Source organism: Chiloscyllium plagiosum, unplaced genomic scaffold (genome assembly GCF_037043375.1).
Source record: "Chiloscyllium plagiosum isolate Xiang-an unplaced genomic scaffold, Cpla_swu_hap1 HiC_scaffold_9, whole genome shotgun sequence".
Lineage (NCBI taxonomy): Eukaryota > Metazoa > Chordata > Chondrichthyes > Orectolobiformes > Hemiscylliidae > Chiloscyllium > Chiloscyllium plagiosum.
The window spans coordinates 64,023,546-64,051,124 of NW_028270147.1; the positions used below are offsets into that span (position 1 = coordinate 64,023,546).

Consider the following 27,579-nt stretch of genomic DNA (forward strand, 5'->3'; position numbering starts at 1 on the left):
ATTCTATCTAATCAGATTTACCCACCTTATCCACCATTTAATTCACCACCTTTTCCTATATCCTAACCATTTCTGTCTCAGTCTCTAACCTTCATGGTAAATTCCACAGATTAATTGTTTGAAGAATTTCTCCTACACTCTGTTCTAAATCTCTTCTATTTAATCTTGTATCTCTGGCCTCTTGTTTTGCACCTCTTAATTACTGAGAACAATTTGCTTCTATGTCTCTGTCCCTCCTTTCACAACTATGACACTTCTTTCATCACCCTGTGATGAGGAAGCTTTACTCTGTATTGAGCCCCATGCTGTCCCTGTCCTGGGAGTGAATGATGGGGACAGTGCAGAGGGTGGTTTACTTCTTTGAAAAAAGGAGGTATATAACCACATGCTGTACCTCTCCTGGGAATGTTAAATGGGACAGTGTGGAGAGATCTTTACTCTGTATCTAAACCCATGCTGCCACCGTCCAGGGAGTGTTTGATGGGGTCAGTGTAGAGAGATCTTTACTCTAACCCTGTGCTGTCCCTAGCTTGGGAATGTTTGATGAGGATATTGCAGAGGGAACTTTACATTATTTATGACCCTGTGCTGTCCCTGATGTGGGAGTGTTTGATGAGGTCAGTGTAGAGAGAGATTTACTTACAGTTTAAAATAGTAAAAGGAGCTTTACTCTGTGTCTAATCCCATGCTGTACCTGTCCAGGGAATGTTTAATGGGGACATGCTGCTATTATGTAGTGCCATATTCCCAGGACCAGGCAGCTTGGTGAAGGGTTTGAAAGAAAGTAGACAGGAGCTCTGTGGAAACTGATCATCATCTTTCAAAGTTCTCTTGATGCTGGACATAAACCTCTAACACTGCTAACAAATTCCTATTATTATTCCAAGTCTCTCTCTCTCTCTCTTTCTCTTTCTCACATACGAACAAGTTAATCACTAAACCCCCTCACGTACACAGATCAGGCCCGCATACTTCAAAAATATGTCCAAACAAGTTTTTTTAATATTTAAATTCTTGAAATTGTATTGAATGCTTTTTTTGTATTCAGGTGAATATTCTAAATATTAAGCTGTGGAAGGGAACTAATGTTTATTTGGTTTAAAGTCTACATTCATGGGACTATTCCATAATCTGAAACCTGGAGTATACTGCTAGAAACCGGGTTGGAAGCAAAATCCAAACTAGCTTTACAGAACGGATTGAGTAAATATTTGAAGAAAACATCAATTAGTGATGTATATGAAGCGCAGCAAGATGAAATATATTCATGAAGTTACTTATAACGTGTGGAACATGTGGTGTCGTAAGTCAGTACCCTGCCCTTTCAATATTAGAACTTAGGGTTTGAACCCAGGCAATGAGATGAAAGTTATGACTGTGTGAAATAAAACAATTGACATACTGGCCTACTTCACAATGCATATGCTAACAATTAAAGGGGTCTTAATTTGGCAGTTTTATGTGGACAATCTGAGAGCTGACTTGTATAGGAAAGGGATGTTTCAGTTTTTTTATTAACACTTGAAAAAATAATTCCTGTATCTTTATTGTTGCTGATCTAAAACTTATGACCAGTCTTGTCACTTAGTAGAAATGTTAGTTCTTTATTTACCTGGTTTAAAAAAAAACCCAAAACAATTTTAACACAGTTAACACAATGCCTTTTTCTTTACTTTTTTCTGCTATATTTAGGAGAATTCTTGCTTCTCTTCTCTTTCTGACTAAAACATCTTAATCTTTGCACCATCCAAATTTCTTATCTCCCTGTCCATGGCTTCATCATCCTTCTTAAGGTGGGTTTTCCAGAACTGAGCACAGTAGTTTCTTCAAGTTATGGAGGAATTTCCTTTCCACTTCCCACACACTGGTGGCATTTTAAGGGTACTGGTCCTATTACCATTATCTTATATCATCAATGAAACCGTTTCAAAGTAGTGCATATCTTGTGAAAATTAATTTATCCACATTGTTTGAAATACAATTTTTATAATTAATGATATTTAAATCTTTATTTTCAGTGATGTGGATCCCCATGTCAGGGACTGTGTAAAAACTTATACTGAGGATTGGGCTATCGTGAATCGCAAGTAAATATTTAGTTTTATATTTTTTCACCAAAGTTCATTTCAAATTTTGAGTGAAGTTCAACAGTAGCGTGATGTTTTTAAAATTCATTTAACCAGGTACCACAAACTCAGCACAGGATTCAATCCTAATACACTTGACAAACAGAAAGAAAGGCAGAAGGGTTTACCAAAACAGATCTTTGAGTCGGATGAAATCCCAGACACCAACAGTTATCAAGATGATCAGGTGAAGTATTTACTATAAAATATTTAAACAAAATTATGTGTGAAGTACAGGTTTGTATCAACACTGCAAAAACAGATTACTGTATGTGGCGATTATCACATGCTTCAGGTGTTGGCTATGTGTGTTTCCTACATTTACAATTCAAAAGTACTTAATTGGTCATAACTGGGACATCTTGAGGCTCTAAATCATAGAATCCTTACAGGATGGAAGCACCGATCCTCCAAAGAGCATCCCACCCAGACCTATCTCCCAACCCTGTCCCTGGAACCCTGCATTTTCCATGGCTGATCCACATAATCTTTGGCTTTGGGAAGAAACCAGAGCACCTCGTGGAAACCCACGCAGACATGGGGAGAATGAGCAGTCTCCACACAGACATTTGTCTGAGGGTAGAATCACATTTGGGTCCCTAATGCTATGAGGCAGCAGTGCTAACCACTGAGCCACTATGGCACCCCATGGTGCTGTATAAATTCAAGTTTTCCTTTCTATCCAGTCAAGAGTCCGTGTGGTTTATTTGTATAGAATAATAAGTACACAGATTGAGGATTTAGCTACCTCTTTTAGTTACCCTCTTTTTAACCCCTTCATAATTGGTTGCAATTTTTTAGCACGTTGATATCACAATTCATGTAAAATGTAGTTCACTAGAAGATGAAGGAGCCAATTGCCAAGGTTTTCCTGAGTGAAAGAACGAGGAATCTTATTAGCCAAAAACCCTGAGAAAAAAATAATCAAAGGCGCAACATGAGACACATTGACAAACACAGGTAATAAGTTTAAAAGAGAGAGTTTAAAAGACAGACAGGGAGAAATAAGACTACACATTAGACTCTGTGAAATAAATGACTTGGATGTCAACATAGGAGGTATAGTTAGTAAGTTTGCAGATGACACCAAAATTGGAGGTGTAGTAGACTGTGAAGAAGGTTACCTCAGAGTACAACGGAATCTTGATCAGGTGGGCCAATGGGCCAAGGAGTGGCAGATAGAGTTTAATTTAGGTAAATATGAGGTGCTGCATTTTGGAAAGACAAATCAGGGCAGGACTTATATACTTAATGGCACGGTCTTAGGGAGTGTTGCTGAACAAAGAGAACTTGAAGTGCAGGTTCATAGCTCCTTGAAAGTGGAGTCACAGGTAGATAGGATAGTGAAGAAGGCGTTTGGTATGCTTTTCTTTATTGGTCAGAGTATTGATTAGAGGAATTGGGAGGTCATGTTGGGCTGTACAGACATTGGTTAGGCCACTTTTAGAATATTGTATGCAGTCCTGGTGTCCTTCCTTTCAGAATGATGTTGTAAAACTTGAAAGGGTTCAGCAAAGATTTACAAGGATGTTGCCAGGTTTGGAGAGTTTGAGCTATAGGGAGAGGCTGAATAAGGTGGGGCTGTTTTTCCTGGAGTGTTGGAGGCTGATGGATAACTTTGTAGAGGTTTATAAAATCATGAGGGGCATGGATCGGGTAAATAGACAAGGTCTTTTCCCTCAGTTAGGGGAGTCCAGAACTAGAGGACATAGGTTTCAGATGAGAAGTGAATGATTTAAAACGGACTTAAGGGGCAACCTTTTCACGCAGAGGGTGGTGCATGTATGGAATGGGATGTCAGAGGAAGTGGTGGAGGTTGGTACAATTACATCATTTAAAAGGCACCTGGATGGGCATATGAAGAGGAAAGGTTTAGAGGGATATGGTCCAAGTGCTGGCAAATGGGACTAGATTAATTTTGGATATCTGGTCGACATGGCTGAGTTGGACTGAAGAGTCTCTTTCCATGCTGTACATCTCTATGACTCTATATTAGATTTTAAACCTGAGGATTGACCATGGCAACATGACGGTTGGAGGAAGAGCGCCTCATCTTCTGCCTGGGAACCCTCCAACCACAAGGGATGAACTCAGATTTCTCCAGTTTCCTCATTTCCCCTCCCCCCACCTTGTCTCAATCAAATCCCTCGAACTCAGCACCGCCTTCCTAACCTGCAATCTTCTTCCTGACCTCTCCGCCCCCACCCCACTCCGGTCTATCACCCTCACCTTGACCTCCCTCCACCTATCGCATTTCCAACGCCCCTCCCCCAAGTCCCTCCTCCCTACCTTTTATCTTAGCCTGCTGGACACACTTTCCTCATTCCTGAAGAAGGGCTTATGCCCGAAACGTCGATTCTCCTGTTCTTTGGATGCTGCCTGACCTGCTGCGCTTTTCCAGCAACACATTTTCAACCTGAGGATACAGTTGATTAATTGTGGACTTGTCCAGCAGCAGTAACAGAATCTGTAAATAATTTGAGTTCAGAGTGAATGAGAATTCAGAGATGTTGAATAAATCAGACAGGGAGAGAGAATGAGTGAGCAAGCCAACGTTCTGGATTCTGTTGTTATGCATCCATGTTCTTCTCTCTGCTTTGTTATTCTAACATAGCAATTAAATTGGATCGTTTTGTATATTCCCGAGTCTGCCTTCATTGTTTTTTCAAGTTGAACAATCAATGTCTTATATATGCAATTTATCACACAGGTGTGAATTAAACAGGAGATTTGAATCAATTGAAGCTGACTGAGCTACTTGTTTTCAATATTGTAACTACCACAGGGAGGAAGTAGAATAAATCATGATTGCTTTTTCTTTTTTAAGCCTAAAACAGAGAGGTTTACTCCTTTTCATTTTTACTCCTGTGCCTTACTGAGGTAAATCTTCCCAAAACCCATTTCTTTTCAGTTTCAATCTTAGAAGTAAACTCATAGCAAAACCTCTTCAAATAAAACCAGAGGTAAGGCTTTTTAAACAAAGCATTCAAAACACTACTTTGTTCACAAATACTGGCATCCCAAGTAGAAAGGAAAGAAGGTACAATTATGAATTTCTCAAAAAGAAATAATGGTATTAATTCTCGTGATTTAAGAGTCTGGCGAGTCACTGTTCAACCTGTCAGTTGGCTGATCTTATAGCAGTTCTTTTCCTGTGGGAGCTGGTATGTAGACAAATAGAAATTGGAAGTGCTGTATTATGCTCAGAGAAATGGTCAAATTTGGCAGGCAAAGTGATTATTTGTAGAGATGAGACTTTTGAGAGTGGAAGATGGAGAGGCAGGCTAAGTCACTATGCCAAAAGCAACTCTTGTGATCTAAGATAGTGATTAAAGTCAGAAGATATATCTTTACGCTTAAACTTTTCAACAAACCCAGGTTCCAGTCATGTGACAGGGGATTTCTGCAAAACTATTCAGAGAAATTAGATAATTTGATTGTCCTCATCCCATTTCTAGTGTAGGCTAAAGAGATACTGTACGTCCATCTCAGTGATCAATAGAATGCATTTCATTCTTAGTATTAAGTTGCAATTCGTTTATATCATGATCATCTTGGAAGTCAGGACACCTATAGGCAGCTTATAGTCACAATAGGTAGCAGGTCAAATCTCCATGAGTTAAAGGATGTGCTACTGGGCTGGTTTGCTTTGATTTAAAGAATGTTCTGGAACGTCCTGATCATTTCCAGTAAGTGACTATAGCTGCCATCTTCAGTCGGGCAGTGTTTACCATTTCTTGTTTAAAAGAAAATTGTAAAGGACAATGAGGAAGTGGGGAGGCTGCAGAAGGATCTAGACAGTTTGGAGAGTGGGCCAGGAAATGGCTGATGAAGTTCAATGTGAGCAAATGCGAGGTCTTGCACTTTGGAAAAAAGAATACAAGCATGGACTACTTTCTAAACGGTGAGAAAATTCATAAAGCCAAAGTACAAAGGGATCTGGGAGTGCTAGTCAAGGATTCTCTAAAGGTAAACATGCAGGTTGAATCCGTGATTAAGAAAGCGAATGCAATGTTGTCATTTATCTCAAGAGGGTTGGAATGTAAAAGCAGTGATGTGCTACTGAGACTTTATAAAGCTCTGGTTAGGCCCCATTTGGAGTACTGTGTCCAGTTTTGGGCCCCACACTTCAGGAGGGACATACTGGCACTGGAGCGTGTCCAGCGGAGATTCACATGGATGATCCCTGGAATGGTATGTCTAACATGCGAGGAACAGCTGAGGATCCTGGGATTGTACTCATTGGAGTTTAGAAGGTTAAGGGGAGATCTAATAGAAACTTACAAGATAATACATGGCTTGGAAAGGGTGGATGCTAAGAAATTGTTTCCATTAGGCGAGGAGACTAGGACCCGTGGGCACAGCCTTAGAATTAGAGGGGGTCAATTCAGAACAGAAATGCGGAGACATTTCTTCAGCCAGAGAGTGGTGGGCCTGCGGAATTCATTGCCGCGGAGTGCAGTGGAGGCCGGGACGCTAAATGTCTTCAAGGTAGAGATTGATAAATTCTTGATGTCACAAGGAATTAAGGGCTACGGGGAGAATGCGGGTAAGTGGAGTTGAAATGCCCATCGGTCATGATTAAATGGCGGAGTGGACTCGATGGGCCGAATGACCTTACTTCCACTCCTATGTCTTATGGTCTTATGAAGAAAACATAGTTTTTTACACACATGCGCCTACCCTGACTGATCGGCCATTACAGAGTCATGAAATGACATCCTAATTTCAGTGCTGTTGCTTTCATATGTTCATGATTATTGCAGCTTTTTATGTCAGTATTTGTCCTTTTAGAAAATCATTTCAATTTATGAAGAGCTTGGGCACAGATGATGGGAAGTTGAATGTTAGTTGTCTGTATTTACAATTGTTTTGCCGGTATCTAAAGTTACATGACATCATAATATTTAAATTTTATTTAGTGCTTCCTGATGTATTTTGAAACCTCTAAAAGTCACACAGTCAGTTGCTTGAGTTCTGCTCACTTAGAGAAACAAACAAGGCATCTACCCAAGAAAGGCCCAACAAACAGCATTGATACATATGTCCAGTTGACAGACTTATTGTGTAAGAAAAGATGGATCAGTAGTAATAGTAAAATGTTCTGCAGAAGAACCCCCATCCCAGAGTTAAATTTAGTAAATTACTGAATATTCACCTCCTTACATCTCAACAGTTTGATCCTCATCAGTTTCCTTCACAAAAAAGATTGTGGGCTGCTTAATTATAAACAGTGTAAGTTAAGATGAATAAATCAAATAATGACCTTTCACCTCTTGACCTCAATTTAAATGTGGCTCTTGTTATTGAGATGAGAATTTCCTTTGTATGCTGGCTGCAGTTTTCTTACAGTAAATGCCTTTGAGACAGTCTTACTGGGCCCACAGCAAAATGCCACTTTTAACTTAATGATAAATGACACTGATTAGGCGACCACAAAGATGTTGATTATAAGACTTCAGTGAAGTAAAAGAAGTCCATCCTGCTTCATTATGGGGTGCTTTCTGAGTTAAGTTTTTGATTGTAGACCAGAACAAACATTATAGATTGTCGGACACAGTACACACAGTCTTTGTGAGATGACAGCAAACTAGTGGAAACAAGGAGCAGTGTAAACTCATTCCACTTGTTGCAGGGACATCACTCATCCATGTTTGTACTCCATTGAGAAGGATGTTGAAGTCAATCTTCATTTTTCCTTGAATAAAAAAATGAAATACTAACCACATAAATGCTCACAACCATTGACTTAATTTACCAGATATAATTCATTTGTAAATTTGTTGTCTATAATTATATATTTCTTGAGCAAAGAAGAAGTTCCTCTGTGCTTCAACACAGATCCTTCCTTTCTCACAGATTGGATTATATATATCTAGGATTACAAAATATATCTGAAATAATGGGGCAGGTCTTCTAATCAGCAGTGATGCTGCACTTTCAGCGGACACGTGCAGCCATCCCTGGAAAAGACATAGGCCATCAGCCAACTGAGTCTTCACTGTCATTGAGTGAGATCATGGCTGGTCTGATAATCCTCAAGACCATTTTCCTGTCTTTTCCTGTTAATCCTTGATTCCCTTACTGAATAAAAATCTGTCTATCTCAGCCTTGAACATAGTTATCCACACAGTCCTCTGTGGTATAGAATTCCATAGATTCATGACACGCTGAGAGGAGCAATTCCTTATCATCTGCCTTATTGTGACATTATGTCTTCTAGCCCGAGACTGTACAGCAGGAAACATCTTTCCACATCTACCATGTCACATCCCCTGAAAATCTTTTGTGCTTCAAAAGGTCACCTTTGATTCTTCTGAACTCTAATGAGTACAGGCTCAAGCTACTCAATTTCTTCTCATAAAACAGTCCCTCTATACTTGGGATTAACCTAGTGAACCTTCTCTGATTGCCTTTAATGCTAGTAAGTCTTTCCTTACATAAGGGGAGCAAAATTATCAAAAGTATTTCAGCTGTGGTCTAATTTTCACAAAATGTCTCTTTTTCATCCTCCATTTCCTTTGAAATAAAGGCTAACAATCCAATTGTACTCCTTATTACCTGCTGAACTTACATTCTAGCTGTGATTCGTGTAGGACTATCCCAAATCTCTCTGAGCTGTAGCTTTCTGCAGTCTTTCTCTATTTAAATAAATTCAACTCCTCTTCTTCGTGCTAAATTCAGAACCATACATTTTCCCATATTATTTTTGATCTATCAAGTTTTTACCCACTTGCGTAACCTGTTTATAACCCTCAGCAGACTCTTTGTGTCATGTTCAGTTCTTGCCTTCCTGCTTATTTTTGCATCACCTGCAAACTTGGCTATGGTACATTTATTTTCCTCGATTATGCCATTAATATATATTATAAATAATTGTGCCTCAGTGTCAATCCCTATGGCACTCCGCTGGTTACAGATTGCCATCCTTAAAATTTCCATCAAATGCCAACTCTCTGACTTCCATTAGTTAGTCAGTCCTCTATCCGTTCTAATATATCACATCCAACTCTTATCTTAAGTAGCCTAAACCGTGGTATCTTATCAAATGCCTTCTAAAATCCAAATGTATTATATCCACTGCTTTCCCTATATCTATCCTGCTTATTACCTCTCCAAAGGATTCCCCTTTGTGAAGCCAATCTTGCTTTGCTTCATCATACAGGTAATGTTTCTATAGCACGATGGTTGTGTTCTTGTGCAGTCCTGCATTATAGAAAAATCATGCTTTAGAACCAGCACTTAAAATGTTGTCAGTGTAATCACGTTACAGTCAACATATATTTTAAAAGGTTGTACTTTAGAAACAGTGTCTCCAATTTGTCAATCGTAATACAGCGAATTCACTTTAGAGAAACGCGCATTAAAGCAGAACAACCTGTATTATTTCTTGATGCTATGTTATTTCATCCTTTAAATTAGACTGGAACATTTTCTGAAATAACAGATGTTAGGTTAAATGGCTTATAGTTACCTGTTTTTGTTTAATTCCCTTTTTAATTAAGTGTTGCATTGACAATTTTCAATCCTCTGGGAGTTTTCCAGAATCTAAGGTTCTTCGAAGATCACTACAGTGCATGAACTGTTGCTATAGTTACTTCTTTTACTTCGTCATCGCATCAGGTCCTTTATTGGTCGTTACTCTCACAAGTTTCCCTGGCACTTTTCTCTATTACTAGTTATTGTATTTATTTCCTCACCTCCATTTGTCACTTGATTGTTTGTATTTTTGGAAGGCTATAATGTGTTTTGTGGCATTTAGAGTTGCATTTTGTCCTTTTTATGAAGAAAGGTTGAGACAGAGGTGCCATGCAGATTGCTCAAAGCCAATGAAGTAAACAGCTTGTGAGGCCTTGGGATTTTTTTAAAATTTGGAAATTGAAGCAGCCTGAACATGTAGGGTCTAGCTCCCACAGAACCAGGATTTTTAAGCTTTAGCTTTCAGCAGTTGCTGGGATCTTGAGGCTGGACGTGGAAGTTTTTATTCCTCTCTCTGTTGCAGCTAAAAGCTGGAATTGCATGCGAGACGATCTATTTTACTGAATTTGCCATTGCCAAGAGTATGTTTATGCGATGCTATCATATTGGAACTGTTAATTAGTAGTAGTTCATGTATATATTATTTTGTTAAGCATTCCAATAGAATTACAGTTAAGCCAAATCTTTTATTTTTATTTTGTCTGTATTTTAACTGTAGCGTAATAATGAGGTGTGCTTTGCTTAACGTTGAGTAGTTTGATCAATCAAATTGCATCTGGAAGGTAACACCTTACAATTGTCTTTAAAATAAGAAGTTGGAGTCTGGGCTGTCTTCTTAATACATTTTGAGGGGGGTTTGGTCAGGTCCGTAACACTTGTAAGGTGAAGACTAATGATAACAATTTGTTCAACTTCTCTGCCATTTATTCCATACCCTCCCAGTTTTTTCAACATCAGCTGCCATATTTAGCCAATTTTTGAAAGGTCTCAAGTGTTCCAGTGTGGTTAGTGAATGAATAAATGATGAGTTGGGAGTGAGTCAAGGATGGATAGGTAGATAGGCTGTGTGGTGGATGTCTGGCTTAGTGGAGGTAGGGTGGATTAGGGTATGTCATCTGATTGGGGGTGGGGCCCCTCATGATTTTATAAACCTCGATAAGGTGACCCCTCTGCCTCCGATTCTCCAGGGAAAACAGCCCCAGCCTATTCAACCTCTCCCTGTAGCTCAAATCCTCCAACCCTGGCAACTCATTGTAAATCTTTTCTGACCCCTTTCAAGTTTCACAACATCCTTCTGCTAGGAAGGAGACCAGAATTGCATGCAATATTCCAACGGTGGCCTAACCAATGCCCTGTACAGCTGCAACATGACCTCCCAACTCCTGTACTCAATACTCTGACCAATAAAGGAGGGCACACCAAACTCCTTCTTCACTATCCTGTCTACCTGCGACTCCACTTTCAATGAGCTATGAACCTGCACTCCAAGGTCTCTTTGTTCAGCAACATCCCCTCGGACCTTTGTTTTGCAAAATGTGCTTAAAGTAGCAGTGAAGTCGCAGATAATGCCCAAGCAGATTTGTTGTTCCATGTGTCTTCTTAACTTTCTTTTATTGCAGTGTTTTGTTCTCTCTTTGATCATTAAAGTGGAATGAGTTGCAAGATTAATATTAGAAGGGTTTGCTGGCATTCACAGAGCAAGTGAATTGCCCCTGTTTGTTGGATTTATATACACCATGCAGTTTTTGTCTTCCAGAGCAAAAAATGCAGGGTTTCATTGAGCACTTGCGTTTTCACAGTATATTTGAAATTAGGACCTCATTGTGGAATTGTGGGCCTGATTCTGCTCTCTGCAGTTTAGTATTCTGAGAGTGGCCCTTGAACAACTTTTACTGTGATCTTAAACAAAACATTTGAGCATAGATCTAAATAAATGTCTCTCTGATTACAGGATGATTTGAAACGCCGTTCTGTATCAATAGATGATACACCTAGAGGTAGTTGGGCATGTAGTATTTTTGATCTGAAAAATTCACTTCCTGATGCTGTCCTTCCAAATCTACTTGATCGCTCTCCAATTGAAGAAATAGATCAGCAGAATGAAGAACAGAGGAAGGCAAATCGACACAAAGAGCTATTTGCACTTTATCCTGCACCGGATGAGGTTGGAAAATTACTCATGTGTTTGACAGTGCTGTGTGCTATCTAGTTTTAATTTTTTTCTTGTCATTTTCATATAACATTGTTTAGCAATAATAGTGCAAAATAATATTGTTTAACTGGTCACCTCACTAAGAATCTGTGGGATTGCAGATGTAGGAAGTGTTAGACTGATATAGAAAGGGGAACTTTCTGAGAATAGATGATGTTTTCCTCTGTACCTTTCCTGTGCTATGCCTGTCCTGGGAGGGCTTGTTGCTGACAGACCATTCCTTACATTGGGAAGTGTTCTGATATCCAGTATTATCATTCCATTCGATGATAAGCAAAACAATGATTCACAAACTAAATAATTATTATATTTTGTGGATGTTACAACATAACTTGTACTGTGAATAAACTAACAATAACCGACTGAGTCATACACCGTGATATGAGCAGTTTTAATTCCACTTTCAAAATGTTTAAGCCTTTTTGGTATAAATTAACTTTTTGGGAATAGTACAATGATAAGTTCCTCTTTTTATTTAATATAATTTTAACTTCTGCTCCTCAGACTATCATGGGCACACCCCAACCAAACTGAGCTTGTGGTTAGTTGCATTTAGACGTCAAACAGGTGCTTTGGTTGCTGCTTCCCAGTTGCTGGCTTGAGATCAGCCATGTGTGGAAATTGATTTGGGAGTGACTCTGCCTCATTTCCTTCAGCACTATCATACTTACTCTACTGGTCCTTTGCTTTGTTATTTTTCAATTCCTCACTCTCATATAAGCAATAGAACAGGAGTTATGCACTTATTGAGCGACGTGTATTTTTCTGGAAGTTCCTTTTAAATAATATTTATGGTCGCCACTGGCAAAATGCAGTTTTCTCCCTGCTCTTTGAAGAAGCCACATTTGGAGGATGGGGCATACAAAATAAAATGGGTGACGAGCTCGCTGCCTTCTCTTGTCTCCTGACCCATCCCGCATATTCCAGAGTGGGAATTATGGTGTTGGGCAGCCGATTTACCTTCAGGTCTGTTGAAGTCATTACCTTGACAATTGACTGCCAATTAGTAGTGTTCTAGTGTATCCACTGCATGTTTTTGATCTGCGGGGTCATAGCACCTTTCATTGCAGGCAGGAAAAGGCTGAATACTTTGTCGAAGGTGCCCTGTGCCTACTTCCAAGATAGTACAATCCCTTGGCCTCTTTCTGAACCACCACACTTCCTGTCACTGGGGGAGGGGCAAGTCCAATGCTGATGCAACTCAGAACATAAGAAATAGGGAAAGAAGTAGGCCATTCAGCCTTCAAGCCTTTCCTGCCTTCTGCTTTCATAGTTGACCTGCCAAGGGCCTCAACTGCTCACTTGTAGCAATTTCACACAGCCTTCAACTCCTTCATATTTGAAAAATCTACTTCTTCAAATACTTTCAGTGTTCTAGTCCCTACAACTCTCTGGGGTAGAGAATTCCAGACATTCAGCGCCCTTTCGGAGAAGAAATTCCTTCACCTCTCAGTTTTAAATGAATGTCCCCTTATTCTGTAACCATGTCTCCTAGTTTGAGATGTCTCCCACTTGTAGAAACATCATCTCAGCCTCTACCCTGCCAGATACCCAAAGAATCTTGCATGTTTCTATAAAAGCACCTCTCATGCTCCAAACTTACTGATAAGGCTAACCTGGTCAGCTGTTCTTGACAAGTCAACCCTTTCCTCCCAGGAATCAGTCTGTTGAAATTCTTTTGAACAGCCTCCATTGCCAGTTTGGCCTTTCTAAAATACAAGAACTAAAACTGTACACAGTACTCTTGGTATACCCCCACTGTATGGTTGCAACAAGACTTCCCTATTATTTAGTTCCAACCTCCCAATGAAAGTAAAGAATCCATTTACCTTAATTACTTGCTGCACTCATAAGCTCACTGTTTTGTGTCTCATGCATAAGACCACCCAGATCCCTCAGTGCTTCACTTAAATGGAGCCACTCTCCACTTAAGTAATAGTCAGCCTTTTGATTCTTCTTACCAAAGTGCATGACTTCTTAATTTCCTGCATGAAAAAATTTCCTCCAAATTTCTGCCACTTATTCAACTTATCTGTAACCTCTTGCAAATTCCTCTGCCCTTGCTACAAGATGCCTTCCCACCTATTTTTGTATTGTCAGCAATTTTTGACACATTATAATTGCCCCCCTCCTCCAAGTCATTCATGCAGATAGTAAATAATTGAGGCCCTTGGACTGGGGAATTGATCACAGGGAACATATTTTGCATCAGTCTTCATGTGGAGAATGCTATAAATATCCCAAATGTCAGATAAGCAAGATACAAATGAGAGGGGTATTCTTGTATCTCAAGAGGCAAAATATTTGACAAATTAATGGAATTAAAGGCAATTAAGTTGCCAGGACCTGACCACTTGCTTCCAAAGGTTCTAAAGGAACTGGCTGCGGAGATAGTAGAGGCATTGGTAAAAATATTCCAGAAATCATTGTATTTGAGGAGGGTCCCAGTAGATTGGAAAACTGATAATGTGATACTCAATGAAATAGAATCATTTGACAAGAGTTCTTTGAGGATATAATAATTAGACTGAATAAAGGGGAATTGGTAAATATAGTGTATTTGGATTTCCAGAAGAAGTAACAAAGAAGATTGATGAGGGCAGAGCAGTAGATGTGATCTATGTGGACTTAAGTAAGGCGTTCGACAATGTTCCCCATGGGAGACTGATTAGCAAGGTTAGATCTCAGAGAATACAGGGAGAACTAGCCATTTGGATACAGAACTGGCGCAAAGGTAGAAGACAGAGGGTGTGGTGGTAGAGGGTTGTTTTTCAGACTTAAGGCCTGTGACCAGTGGAGTGCCACAAGGATCGGTGCTGGGTTCTCTACGTTTTGTCATTTACATAAATGATTTGGATGTGAACATAAGAGGTGCAGTTAATAAGTTTGCAGATGACACCAAAATTGGAGGTGTAGTGGACAGCGAAGAGGGTTACCTCAGATTACAACAGGATCTGGACCAGATGGGCCAATGGGCTGAGAAGTAGCAGATGGAGTTTAATTCAAATAAATGCGAGGTGCTGCATTTTGGGAAAGCAAATCTTAGCAGGACTTATACACCTAATGGTAAGGTCCTAGGGAGTGTTGCTGAACAAAGAGACCTTGGAGTACAGGTTCATAACTCCTTGAAAGTGGAGTCGCAGGTAGATAGGATAACGAAGAAGGCGTTTGGTGGACCGAAGGGTCTGTTTCCATGCTATCCATCTCTATGACTCTAAGACACACAATAAGATGCCCCAGAAAAGGATATTGCACAAGATAACAGTCCATGGTATTGTGAATAATGTATGAGTGTGAATTGAGGAATGCTTAACACAGAAGACAAAGAATCAGGATTAATGAACCTTATCCTTCTGGTATACCATTCAGTACATCTTTCCAACCAGAAGAAGACATACTAATCCCGATTCTTTGACTTCTGTGTTAAGCATTCCTCAATTCACACTCATATATTATTCCCAATACCATGGACTCTTATCTTGTGCAATATCCTTTTCTGTGGCATCTTACTGTGTGCCTTCTGGAAATCCAAATACACTATATTTACCAATTCTCCTTTATTCAGTCTGATTATTATATCCTCAAAGAACTCTTGTCAAATGTGATTTCTCCTTCACAAAACCATGTTGATTCTATTTCATTGAGTTACGTTCTTCTAAATATTCTGCTATTTCTTCCTTAATAACAGACTTTAGCATTTTCCTAATGACAGACATTAGATTTACTGGTCAAGAGTTTCCTGCTTTCTGTTCCCTCCTTGCGCAGGAGCATCACATTATCAGTTTTCCAATCTACTGGGACCCTCCTCAAATCCAATGAGTTCTGGAATATTTTTACCAATGCCTCTACTATCTCTGCAGCCAGTTCCTTTATAACCTTTGGAAGCAAGTGGTCAGGTCCTGGCAACTTAACTGCCTTTAATTCCATTAATTTGTCAAATATTTTGTCTCTTGAGATACCAGACTATGTCTCTCATTAGTATCTTGCTTACCTGACATCTTGGGATATTTATAGTGTTCTCCACATGAAGACTGATGCAAAATATGTTTTCTGTGATCAATTCCTCAGTACATCTTCATGGGTACCACACTCCCTGTAGCAACTCGCTTTCATATTATATAATCATAGAAGTTCTTGCTGTTTGTTTTCATATTTCTTGCCAATTTACTTTTACAATCAATTGTCTTCCTGTTTAGTGATCTTCTGCTGATTCCTAAAAGAAATCCTAAACCTCTGGCCTATCATTAGTTTTACCATTTTGTATGCCTTAATTTTTGGTTTCATACTCTCCTTGAACCCTTTTTTGACTATGGATCGTTCATCCTTCTCATCAAGCTCTTTTTGAGCAAATACATTTTTGCGGAGTATTCTGAAAAATCTGCTTAAATGTCTACCATTGCTTACCGACTGACTTTCCCCTTAGCCTATTTTTCTCACCCACTTTAGAGAAGTCATTCTTCATAAGGCCACCCACTGCATGCTAACGCTGTTGGGTGGTCAGATTTATTGTCAGTGAAGGGCTGAGCAACTTTTAGCTTGAACGTCTGGTAATCTATCGCTCTGTAAAATCCAACCCAAAGTTCACGGATACCCACAGCTCTCTCTCCAAGTCAGAAACATTTAGACAGTTGCTCTAATAGCACCTTATGTTTCTTGGTCATATAAAGAATGTGTCCAGCAAACTTTTGAGACCAAACTGACTATCTGTCAAGAAGTAAAATCAATTCAATTCTTCTGCTGTATCCCCATGACCTTTACATTTATTTTTCTCAAGTGCCCATGCAGCTTCTCTTTTTAAATCAATTATTACCTCTGCTTCTATAACCTTCATAGACTGTGAGCTCCAGTTCTGGGTTTGGGTGAAACTATGTTCGAATGATGTCCCATCTGAACTGTCCTTGGATATTTTTCCATGTTAATATATTTGTCGTTGTTCTGCAAACCTCACAAATCTGTCCTTATGCATTTTGCAGTGGGTAGCTATCAATACCTGATTTCTATAGCTATTTCAGAAATGGCAAGGCTAATTGTTGCAACTTCATCTGCTATCCCAGTTGGAAATAAGCAAAGTCAGGACAAAGAGCTGAAGCTAGAACTATCTATCCCGACATAGCTCAATTCCACACAATGGAAGGTCTCTAAAATTGTCAAATGAAAACTGTGACTGTGTGACATACTTGTCAGATATTTCATGATCTATTTTTTCAGGTGGCTTTATTGGTTGATAGGCCTTATATTAAAGATGATCTAACTTTTGTATTTCAAAATGATTACAGGATGATACAATAGAAAGGCACAGTATTCCTGAAGTTCCTAGAGAGCACTTCGGTCAAAGACTGCTTGTAAAATGTTTATCGCTGAAGTATGTGTACTTTATTTCATGAAGAGACGTGAATTATTAAATTATACATCATTTATAAAACAATACCTTGTGATCTAAAAACAAAATAATTCTTCTCTTTATAGATTTGAAATTGAAATTGAGCCAATTTTTGCAAGTTTGGCTTTATATGATGTTAGAGAGAAAAAAAAGGTTGGTATTCTTTATGTTTTTTGCCAATCTCATTCCTATGTTTTCCCCCTGTCCTGAAGATAGTGTGAAGCCTATTTAAGTGATTCCACTAATAATGACAATATCTTCTATAGTACCTCAAAGGTACTGAAATGACTTTTATAATTATGTGTTTAACAAAGAATGTATGAATAATATAAAATATATGATTTTATATAAGTATATATATGACTAATATATACTGCAGAATCTAGAGAAAGTTAAATAAAAACAAAAAGTACTGGAGTCATTGGACTCAAAACATTAGCTCTGTTTCTATCACCACAGATGGTACCACAATTGTGGAATTTCTCCAGCACTTTTATTTATGTGATTAACAGGTAGTAGTGAGTCTACACATACATTTACAATTTTCACTGGATAGGAATTGAGAGTGGAGAGTGTAATAATTTTGGTCCACCAATCCCAGGGACATTGAGAATTCAGCTACTACTTGGCTGAGATCAATTGTTTAAAAGCACAATTGTGGGATCTTCCAGTTCTGGCTCAATCATGCATGAACAAAACAGAATAGAAGTAAATCTTAAATGAGATATTTTGAATAACATAACTTCGAGCTGAGCTCTCATTTAAACCACTTATCATATGGTTCTGTTTTGGTAAAATTTGTATTTGTCACCCAGCAAATTGAACTGTGTATTGTAACTGTGATTTGCAGTCACCAGTCTAATGGTAATCAAACTTTTTGTAAAATGCTGACTGAAAATATTACACCATTTTAATATTATGCAGCTGATTTTTGCAACTAATGTCTGGATTTGAACTATTTTTGAATTGTTGCTGCTGATATAAAAAAGCAGGTTCTAGTTTCCAAAGACAAATTCACATTACCTATGGGTAGAAACATAAATTGTACAGCATAAGGCAAATATGCATTAGAGTTACAAGATATTTCTGTGCTTATAACGCTGGTTTGATATAAGGGATTATGTAGTGTTTGTGTGTTGCATTCCTAATCTTTTGATAAACAGAAAAATACCACATTAATGGACCATAGAGTTTGGGTTAAAGTGATAGAAAGGATTTATTATCAGAAATACATTTACACAGAAGAATAAATCAATTAGCAGCTAAAAGCAATGCAAATAATTGACCTACGCAGATAATGTCACAATTTTCAAAAAGCGATGTGTTGTACTGCTCAAGGTTAAAACGTACTTAAGATTGTAGGGATTGTGAGAACTGGTTATGGGATTGTAGGTGAGTGAAGTCGAAATGATGGAAACAGTTAACAAGGAAAAGTGATTGTGCCTTTTATCTGAATTAGGTTGGCAGGACACAGGAAGTAGGCTTCGGCTCATCAGAAACTTGGAACCTTATTATTTCTTTTCCAGTCCTGTCAGATCTGCTATATTATCCATGTACTTTTTGAGGGATGGAAATTCTTCATCTCCTCCTCTATCCATTTTTCTTTCTCTTTACTCCAAAAGTTGTATTGATATTAGGTGCGATGAGTCCATATCTGAGAACTATCCATTGTTTAGCATTATTTGGGAAGCAGATTCAGATGGCCAAATAGTACCCATTCTAGGAATTCAAAATGATTATACTGTTGCAATAGCATTTTTTTCTATGATGTCTATGAGCAAGTTGGGAGCTTCACAATATACCTAAACTGTAGCACCTGATCTGGGGAATGACACAGGCACTTTTTAAAAAAATTATACAAATTCACAACTGAATATTTTCATTATTTTTAAGTAGCATGTTTTATTTACCAGTAACAATCTTTTAGAAGAGCTAGTTTATTGCTCTTGCCTTGCTTGTAATGCGAGGTTCTCTATGAACTGAAGTTTCATTTGTACATCTCTAGAGAGCAGTGTAGAACTGTTCTGCATCTGTCCCTTGATTTCGCAGATAACTGTATTTGCAAAATTCAGAAATAAAAAGCCATAATTTTCTAACTGGTAATGTTTTTTAAAAAACAGATTTCAGAAAATTTTTTCTTTGATTTGAATTCTGAGCAAATTAAAGGCATGCTGCGGCCTCATGTTCCTCCTGCAGCCATTTCAACACTGGCTCGATCAGCAATCTTCTCAATCACATACCCATGCCAAGATGTTTTTTTAGTTATAAAGGTAAGAATAAATATTATTTTGCATTATTTGTTCTTCCTCCTTCAAGCTACTGACTAACGATATGTAACGTACCAGATACCGTAGGTGGCACAGTGGTTGGCACTCCTGTCTCACAGCGCCAGAGACCCGGGTTCAGTTCCCACCTCAGGCGACTGACTGTGTGGAGTTTGCACATTCTCCTCGTGTCTGCGTGGGTTTCCTCCGGGTACTCCGGTTTCCTCCCACAGTCCAAAAAAAAATGTGCAGGTTAGGTGAATTGGCCATGGTAAATTGCCCGTAGTGTTAGGTGAAGGGGTAAATTTGGGGAATGGGTCTGGGTGGGTTGCGCTTCGGCGGGTCGGTGTGGACTTGTTGGGCTGAAGGGCCTGTTTCTACACTGTAAGTAATCTAATCTAATCTAATACCTATCTTGTCCTTGAGTCTATGTGTAGGAGTCAAAATGATCAATACTTTTTGTTATGTAGTAGGAAGAGAGGTGATTGATTTTATACCCTGTGCTTTCTTGCTAAAGGCAGTACAAAGTAATGAGAATGGAGAACAAATTTCCTTTTGCCTTCATAAAAGTATCTAACCCTGACTGATTTTTTTCAACTCCGCGCTCAGGCTCACATCGCCGTTGTCCAAGGGTGTTCACTACACTACTCTTTGGTTTGCTTCTATATCGTTATGTTCTATAATCATAAACCTTCCTGCCTTCTAATCTATAACATTGCCAGCCTCTGTTCTTAAAGTCCAACAGCGGCTGAAACCAACATCCTTGTCTTTTGTCATGTCACTTGATTACTCTTTTGCTTGCTGGTCTCGCCTCCTATTCTTCACTTTGCACGGACTTCATTTCCAAAACTCTGATATTGTTTTTCTAACCTGCACCATATCCAAATTCTTTGTTGTTTACACTTTTTATAGTACAAGTCCACAAAGGCCACAAAGTTATATTTCCTAGGTTTGTATCTCAATCCTTCTAGGGTAGTGCTCCATCTAGATGGAATAATCTCTTGTTCAAACAATCTTCTGTTCATTGTTTCCTTGCATTCACCCTATTGTGCACTCCTGTCAATCATCTATGTTCTTCTGTGAAATGATTTTCATAAAGCCCTGAAGCTTCCTCTCCTTTCTCATCATCCTAGTTCAAACTCAGCTCGAGTAAACTTTTGGTCACCACTCCTAATATCATTTTAGCTTGACACCCATTTGTTTCATGCCTCTTTGAATTAAATGGCACATTTAAATTGCTGCAAGGTCGACGATGATATTCAATGCCAAGATAGCTTCACTATAGAATCAGTGATCAGTAGAATTTTGTAATATAAATGATGAAACTTTTGCATTCGGTGGTGCATTGGAAGAATATGTTCCTGCTGCTACCATAATGTTTATTTCTTGTGCTTTTTTTTCAGCTGGAGAAAGTCCTACAACAAGGAGATATTGGTGAATGTGCAGAACCATACATGATATTCAAGGAATCTGATACAACCAAAGTAGGAACTTTTCTGAAATATTTTGGAAATATTAGGAATTAATGTTCAACAAATGGTGATTTCAAAATGAGGTTAACTTTGATTGTAAATTGTAATTGAGACACAGTAACTTTGTTCCAATTTCAACAAGTGTGTGTGTTTTATTTTGGTCTGTTCAAGGAAAGGACATTAGATCGTGTTGGTGACTGATTTGCGAGATTGAGTTGCAACTTTGAAGAAGAGGAGGACAGTAGTTTCACTTTTGTTTCGTTGTGTTTTGTAGACTATTTGCTTTTAATTTTCTATTTTTACTACAGAACAAAGAAAAGTTGGAGAAGCTAAGAAGTCAAGCGGAGCAGTTTTGTCTCAGACTGGGAAAGTACCGCATGCCTTTTGCTTGGACTGCCATACATCTAATGAACATTGTTAACAGTGCGGGAAGCCTAGAGCGAGATAGTACAGACTCTGAGATTGGAGCAGGAGGTAGAACCCTTTTCCAGAATAGTATATTTGTTATAAATTCTAATAACAGTGTATACATCTGTATTTAGATATTTATTATTTGGTGGCCTTACCTTCTATGTTAAATTGAGGGATTTCTGAGATGGTGACTGCAGTCGTTTCAGGGACACAGGGTCAGTACCAATCACTCCCAGTATTAGCATAATACAGTTTTGTTGCAAAGGTTTGCTCTGTGTTAAGCCCCAACTTTAAAAATGTTCTTGAAACGCACCAGAGTCTGTTTATCAATTTCTCATGTTACTCATGTTGGAGTCCCCAAGACAGATTTAGCGCAATTTGGGATAAAGTCTTTCAGAAATTGGACTGAGACTTAACAAATGAATTTCAGATGGTTCACAGTTCCATTAGTTTGGATTAGATTTGAACCCAGCTCCCAAAAATGTGAGTTTATAACCTTCTGCATCAGCCCAGGTTGCTTGTTTTTAAAAATGAGTTATCTCCATTTATTTAAATGATTAAATAAAAAAAAATCCCTCAGATGAGGGATTCTCTCCTGTGGAAAAGTTGGGTATTGTTGGCCCTGAATGCATTGGATTTAGAAGAAGAATATGAGAGGATCTTATGGAAGGATTTAAGATCCTGAAAGAACTTTTACAGGATAAATGCTCATAGGATGTTTCCTTGTAAGAGAGAGAATAGACAGAGATGTCACAGTTTAAGATAAGGGTCTCCCATTTAAGACAGGAGATTTTTTCTCCCCCCCCCCGAGAGTGATGGAAGAAAAATCACTGAGTATTTTTAAGCTGTGGAGCAGCCAGTGTTGGACTGGGGTGTACAAAGTTAAAAATTGCACAACACCAAGTTATAGTCCAACAGGTTTATTTGGAAGCACTAACTTTTAGGAGCGCTGCTCCTTCATCAGGTGGTTATGAAGCAGGACCATAAGACACAGAATTTGTAGCAAAAGATTACAGTGTCATGCAAGTAAAATGATGTATTTAATAAACCTAGGTTTTGCTTGCATAACACTGTAATCTTTTCCTATAGATTCTGTGTCTTATGGTCCTGCTTCACAACCACCTGAAGAAGGAGCAGCGCTCCGAAAGTTAGTGCTTCTACATAAACCTGTTGGACTATAACCTGGTGTTGTGTGATTTTTAACTGAGTATTTCTAAGGCAGAGGTGGGTAGATTCTTGACTAACAAGCAAGTTAAAAGGTATCAAGGTTAGGTGGGAATGTGGAGTTGCGGTCACAATCAGAGCTGCCATGATTTTATTAAATGGCAGAGCAGGCTTGGGGGAGTGAATGACCTCCTCCTGTTTCTAATTTGCATCTTAACTTTATTGTGAAACAGAAGGACAGTGGCCTAACACTATGTCAGCAGTTCAATAAGGCTACAGATCAGGTTTTGATGTATCAAAATGCTGCTTTTGCATGACAAGTACCAATTGGGCACTGAGTATTGTGAAATAGCAACTTCAGAGGTGCATAGCAGTATGGCTATTACTAAATCACTTGAGCTCAATTTCTAGATGGTACTCTGGGTAGACTGCTTCTGGAGTCCTGAACACAATTATGGTTCTCAAAAGTAAGGTTATAGGTGGTGCAAAGAAGAAAATGAAAGATAATTTCTAGAGCTGGCGGGATTAAATATGAGAAATACCTGAGAATCTAGGTTTTTGGGCCACAAACCGATCACTGAAGTGAAATTCCAGGCCTACTGAAGATTTAGGAGAGAATAGAGGAAGTAAACAGGGTATGGTATTTTCAGATAATCTGCTAGAGCAACAAAATTAGAGAGTGCAGGCCAAACTTTGTGGCTGGAAAGTTCAAGCAGATATTGTGAAGTGTTCCCTTCAGGTAAGCCATTAAACTAGGGTCCTATCTTATTCTGTTGCCGTACTTGAATGTTATTCCTCAGATAGGATTGGAAAAACATACAAAGTATTCTCACAGTTATCCCAACCAACTTTCCTCCTTCCCAAAAAAAGAAATGAAACATTGTTCTTTATACGATCTTGCTATATGCATTTGGATGCCTTGCTTTGTCCAGTTTAAGTTACTTCTGAAAGATGTAATAATGGATTATATAAATCTAAGTCACAGAATCCTAGAATTGTTCCATCAGGAATGGTGGCTTTCATGTGTTGTTTCAACATAAATATGATATTGAATTGATGAAGTAACAAAAGTATAATTTGGTTTGCAAAATGCAGTTTAAAATATTACCAATATAAAAACAAGGTTATGTAAAACAAAAATGTTTTAGATAACAATGTTTGGTTCTATGTATTGATAAGTTGTACTGTAGTTTTTTGCTACTTTGACCCTTGAGCGAAAGGTATTTGGTTTTGTGATATAGAATTACCTAATGCTTGATTGTTAAAACAGGAACAGGTCATTCCGTCTACCAAGGCAAATATTTACTTTACATGAGCCTCTAATCTAATTCGATTCTTGTACTTTCCTCACGTCCCCACTATATTTCTTCAATTATGTCATTTCCTTTGAAAAGAATCAAAGGACTGCTTCAAGAAAGATTTGTGACATAATTTCCACATACAAACCTAACTTGCTATATATTTCCCCATTAATGGGACAACATAATGTGTGGTCTTGTCAGACCTCTCTAAATCAGTGGAAACTGTCTCTCTTTATTTACCTTAGCATTTTCCATTCTAATCTTGGACCTTGAGCCATTACCCTTTTGATTTGAGTCCTTGATCATGTTATGAAGTTTTTTGAGCAGTTAAGTACTGTAACTAAACATAGAATTTTTTAAGCTGCCTTTAAAAGTTTAATACTAATGAAAATTAATTTCAGCATCATACCAACATTTAACAGTTCACTACTTTTTAGTGTAACTTTGCAGAGCATTGGCAGAAACCTGAGGGAAATTGTGAAACAGTCCTCTGGCTTCTGACGGTAACAGCAGGTGATCAGGAGAAATTCTGCTGAATGTGAACTTGAGTGCAAAGTGAAACACATTGAAACTTACACACACACGTCACTGGCAATTATTATTCGCTTTACTCATTAAGAATGGTTGCTTGAGTGGGTTATTTCATGAAAGCTTCTATCCTAGCACTGTGATGGGAAAATTAACTGTTGCAAGCTCATTTAGCATTGTTTAGATGTGTGAAAGTAAGGCGTTTCCTATGCTACTGACTGTTCCTTTAACTGGTGTGACACTATTTTCTGATAGAGCGGAAGGGTTCCTGGTCAGAAAGAAGGAATTCTGGTCTTGTTGGAAGGCGGTCTCTTGAGCGCACGACCAGTGGAGATGAATCGTGTAACCTTTCGAGCTTCAGACCGGCCACACTGACTGTCACAAATTTCTTCAAACAGGTAATCTGAAATAATTTGAAACCACTTTGTATCATATATAATGAGAACTAAAACAGACTGTTACATCAGTGTGGAATATATCTATAAATAGAACTTGAATCCCTTTCATTCTCCTTTTTTGCCCCTTTACCCACTTTCTTCCGCCTCATGGCAATATCTAGGAAGGAGATCGGCTGAGTGATGAAGACTTGTATAAATTCCTTGCTGATATGAGAAGACCTTCATCGGTTCTGCGGAGACTACGCCCAATCACAGGCAAGTTATTCTTTGAATAGTGTCCGCCTGATGAGGCTGGAGGGGCCTCATTTCTGATGAAGGGCTTATGCTTGAAACGTTGATTCTCCAGCCCTGTGGATGCTGCCTGACCTGCTGTGCTTTTCCAGCACCACACTCTCAACTCTGATCTCCAGCATCTGCAGTCCTCACTTTCTCCTAACTTTTCGAAATCTGTCTTAGAGTTAATCAATTCCAAAATGTTCTGCCTTTAATTCAGATTTACATCTTTTAGCTTTAATCTCCCTGGCATATTGGACAGACTGGACAAAAAGGATAAACTTGACAGAGAGGGGATGCCTTCGAGCTGCAGCAACCTAATCCCTGGGATTGTGGGAGTTCTTCATTAGGAGACTGGGCCAGTATTCTTCAAAGTTTTGAAGAATGAATGGTGATGTGATTGATATTTACAAAATTCATATAGGATATGATGGGTGGATGTAACTGAGGTGTTTCTTGGACTTTTTTGGGACATAATCTTAGAATAAGATCATTTAAGACTCAAATGAGGAGGAATTTCTTGACTCAGAGTGTAGTACGTCTTTGGCATTGTCTACCCCAGAGGACTGTAGAAGCTCAGACATTGAGTTTATTCAAGAAAAAAAACTATTAATAGACTCCTGTATATTAATAACATCACGGACATGGCGCTAGTGCGGGCAAGTGGCATTGATGTAGATGATCAGTCATGATGGAATTGATTGGGGAAGCAGGCTGGGATGGGCTGAATGACCTTCTTCTGTTTCTATGACAGCTTTAAAAACAAAGCTGAAGCTTCAAAAGCAAATAAATGAAAATGTTATCTCAGTTAATTTTTTTGTGGAATGGCATCTTTTAATTTTGTCAGTATTTCATTTTTTTGTTGTTATCTGTATATAGCTCAGCTGAAAATAGATATCTCGCCGGCTCCAGAAAATCCCCATTATTGCCTGACTCCTGAATTACTGCAAGTGAAACCATATCCAGATACAAGAGTCAGACCAACGAAGGATATCCTGGAATTCCCATCAAGGGATGTTTACGTGCCATACACTACCTACAGGTGCGAATGATGGTCATATTTTTAAATCAGTGCAGTGCATAAGTAATTCTAATGTTTAAAAATAAACACTGAGGACAAAATTTTCACTATTTGCAATTGCATTCTGGCATTTATTGAATATGAGTTATGTAAAAGATGTTTAGTCGTGTGCTACTGAGAAGTTCAGTGAAAGGTTTGATGTAACATTGTGCTTCAGGACAGTGGATTCTTCTTTGTGTGAGTTACAGCTAATCCTGTTGAACAGCAGAGGGCAGCAGTCTGTACTCCTTGTAATAGGTATGAAGCTTGTATAAAATTGCAAATACAACAAAGTCAATTGTTGGACTGAAGTTGGTATCTGAATGAACCTTGTCAACTATAACTGGAATTTACGTTGTCAGCTTTTAACCCCACCTTGTGTAAATATGCCTGTCAGTGCAGTACAGCATGCAATGTGGTATCTATGCAGTTTTGAGTAAAGCTGATAAGGTGAACTTGGATACTGCTTTCAGACTAAGATTTTAAGACTTTTTCAAACTATTATGAAACTTTGTCTGGAATGTCATCAACTAGTAAAATGATGATTCTCAGCAAGTTGATTAATCGTGCTGATTACTGTTAAATGATTGTAACCAATAGGGATCTGATTCCCTTCCTAATCTGTCAATCCATTAAGATTGCTGGATAACTACGAGGGATCCAGAGATGTGATTGATATTTTAAACTTATTTTCTCTTTTTATTCTTTTCTGCTACTTTATACAGTTCAAAGTTTGTGAGAAGATCTGTAGCTTGGGTGCTCATTGTTGTGGTTCTGTTCGCCGAGCTGGGAATTTGTGTTGCAGACGTTTCATCCCCTGTCTAGGTGACATCCTCAGTGCTTGGGAGCCTCCTGTGAAGCGCTCCTGTGATGTTTCCTCTGGCATTTATAGTGGTTTGTCTCTGCCGCTTCCGGTTGTCAGTTCCAGCTGTCCGTTGCAGTGGCCGGTATATTGGGTCCAGATGATGTGCTTATTGATTGAGTGTGTGGATGAGTGCCATGCCTCTAGGAATTCCCTGGCTGTTCTCTGTTTGGCTTGTCCTATAATAATAGTGTTGTCCCAGTCGAATTCATGTTGCTTGTCATCTGCGTGCGTCACACACGCAGATGACAAGCAACATGAATTCGACTGGGACAACACTACTATTATAGGACAAGCCAAACAGAGAACAGCCAGGGAATTCCTAGAGGCATGGCACTCATCCATACACTCAATCAATAAGCACATCGATCTGGACCCAATATACCGGCCACTGCAACGGACAGCTGGAACTGACAACCAGAAGTGACAGATTCAAACCACTACAAATGCCGGAGGAAAAATCACAGAAGCGCTTCACAGGAGGCTCCCAAGCACTGAGGATGTCACCTAGACAGGGGACGAAACGTCTGCAACACAAATTCCCAGCTTGGCGAACAGAACCACAACAACTTTATACAGTGTTCATTTATCTCTTTCTGGGGAATGCTATAACATTTTAGTTGTTTTTGTGGGAAGAAATTGGAAGTGG

The 27,579-nt window shown here is 38.8% G+C and overlaps 1 protein-coding gene across 16 annotated transcripts in view; it reads left to right on the forward strand.

Annotated features, from left to right (window-relative positions):
* dock7 (dedicator of cytokinesis 7) overlaps positions 1-27,579 on the forward strand; it is a 170,263-nt gene that overhangs the window by 18,030 nt on the left and 124,654 nt on the right. For 15 of the 16 annotated variants that reach the window (XM_043699462.2, XM_087990702.1, XM_087990698.1 and 12 more), the window contains exons 4-14: positions 2,019-2,087; positions 2,184-2,313; positions 11,557-11,769; positions 17,094-17,179; positions 17,284-17,350; positions 19,318-19,467; positions 20,865-20,945; positions 21,242-21,407; positions 24,593-24,735; positions 24,897-24,990; positions 25,888-26,050. In XM_043699462.2, the coding sequence (XP_043555397.2) occupies positions 2,019-2,087; positions 2,184-2,313; positions 11,557-11,769; positions 17,094-17,179; positions 17,284-17,350; positions 19,318-19,467; positions 20,865-20,945; positions 21,242-21,407; positions 24,593-24,735; positions 24,897-24,990; positions 25,888-26,050 (1,362 nt within the window). Of the gene's footprint in view, positions 1-2,018; positions 2,088-2,183; positions 2,314-11,556; positions 11,770-17,091; positions 17,180-17,283; positions 17,351-19,315; positions 19,468-20,864; positions 20,946-21,241; positions 21,408-24,592; positions 24,736-24,896; positions 24,991-25,887; positions 26,051-27,579 lie in introns of those variants that run through there. The other variant, XM_087990707.1, reaches the window with a different exon arrangement.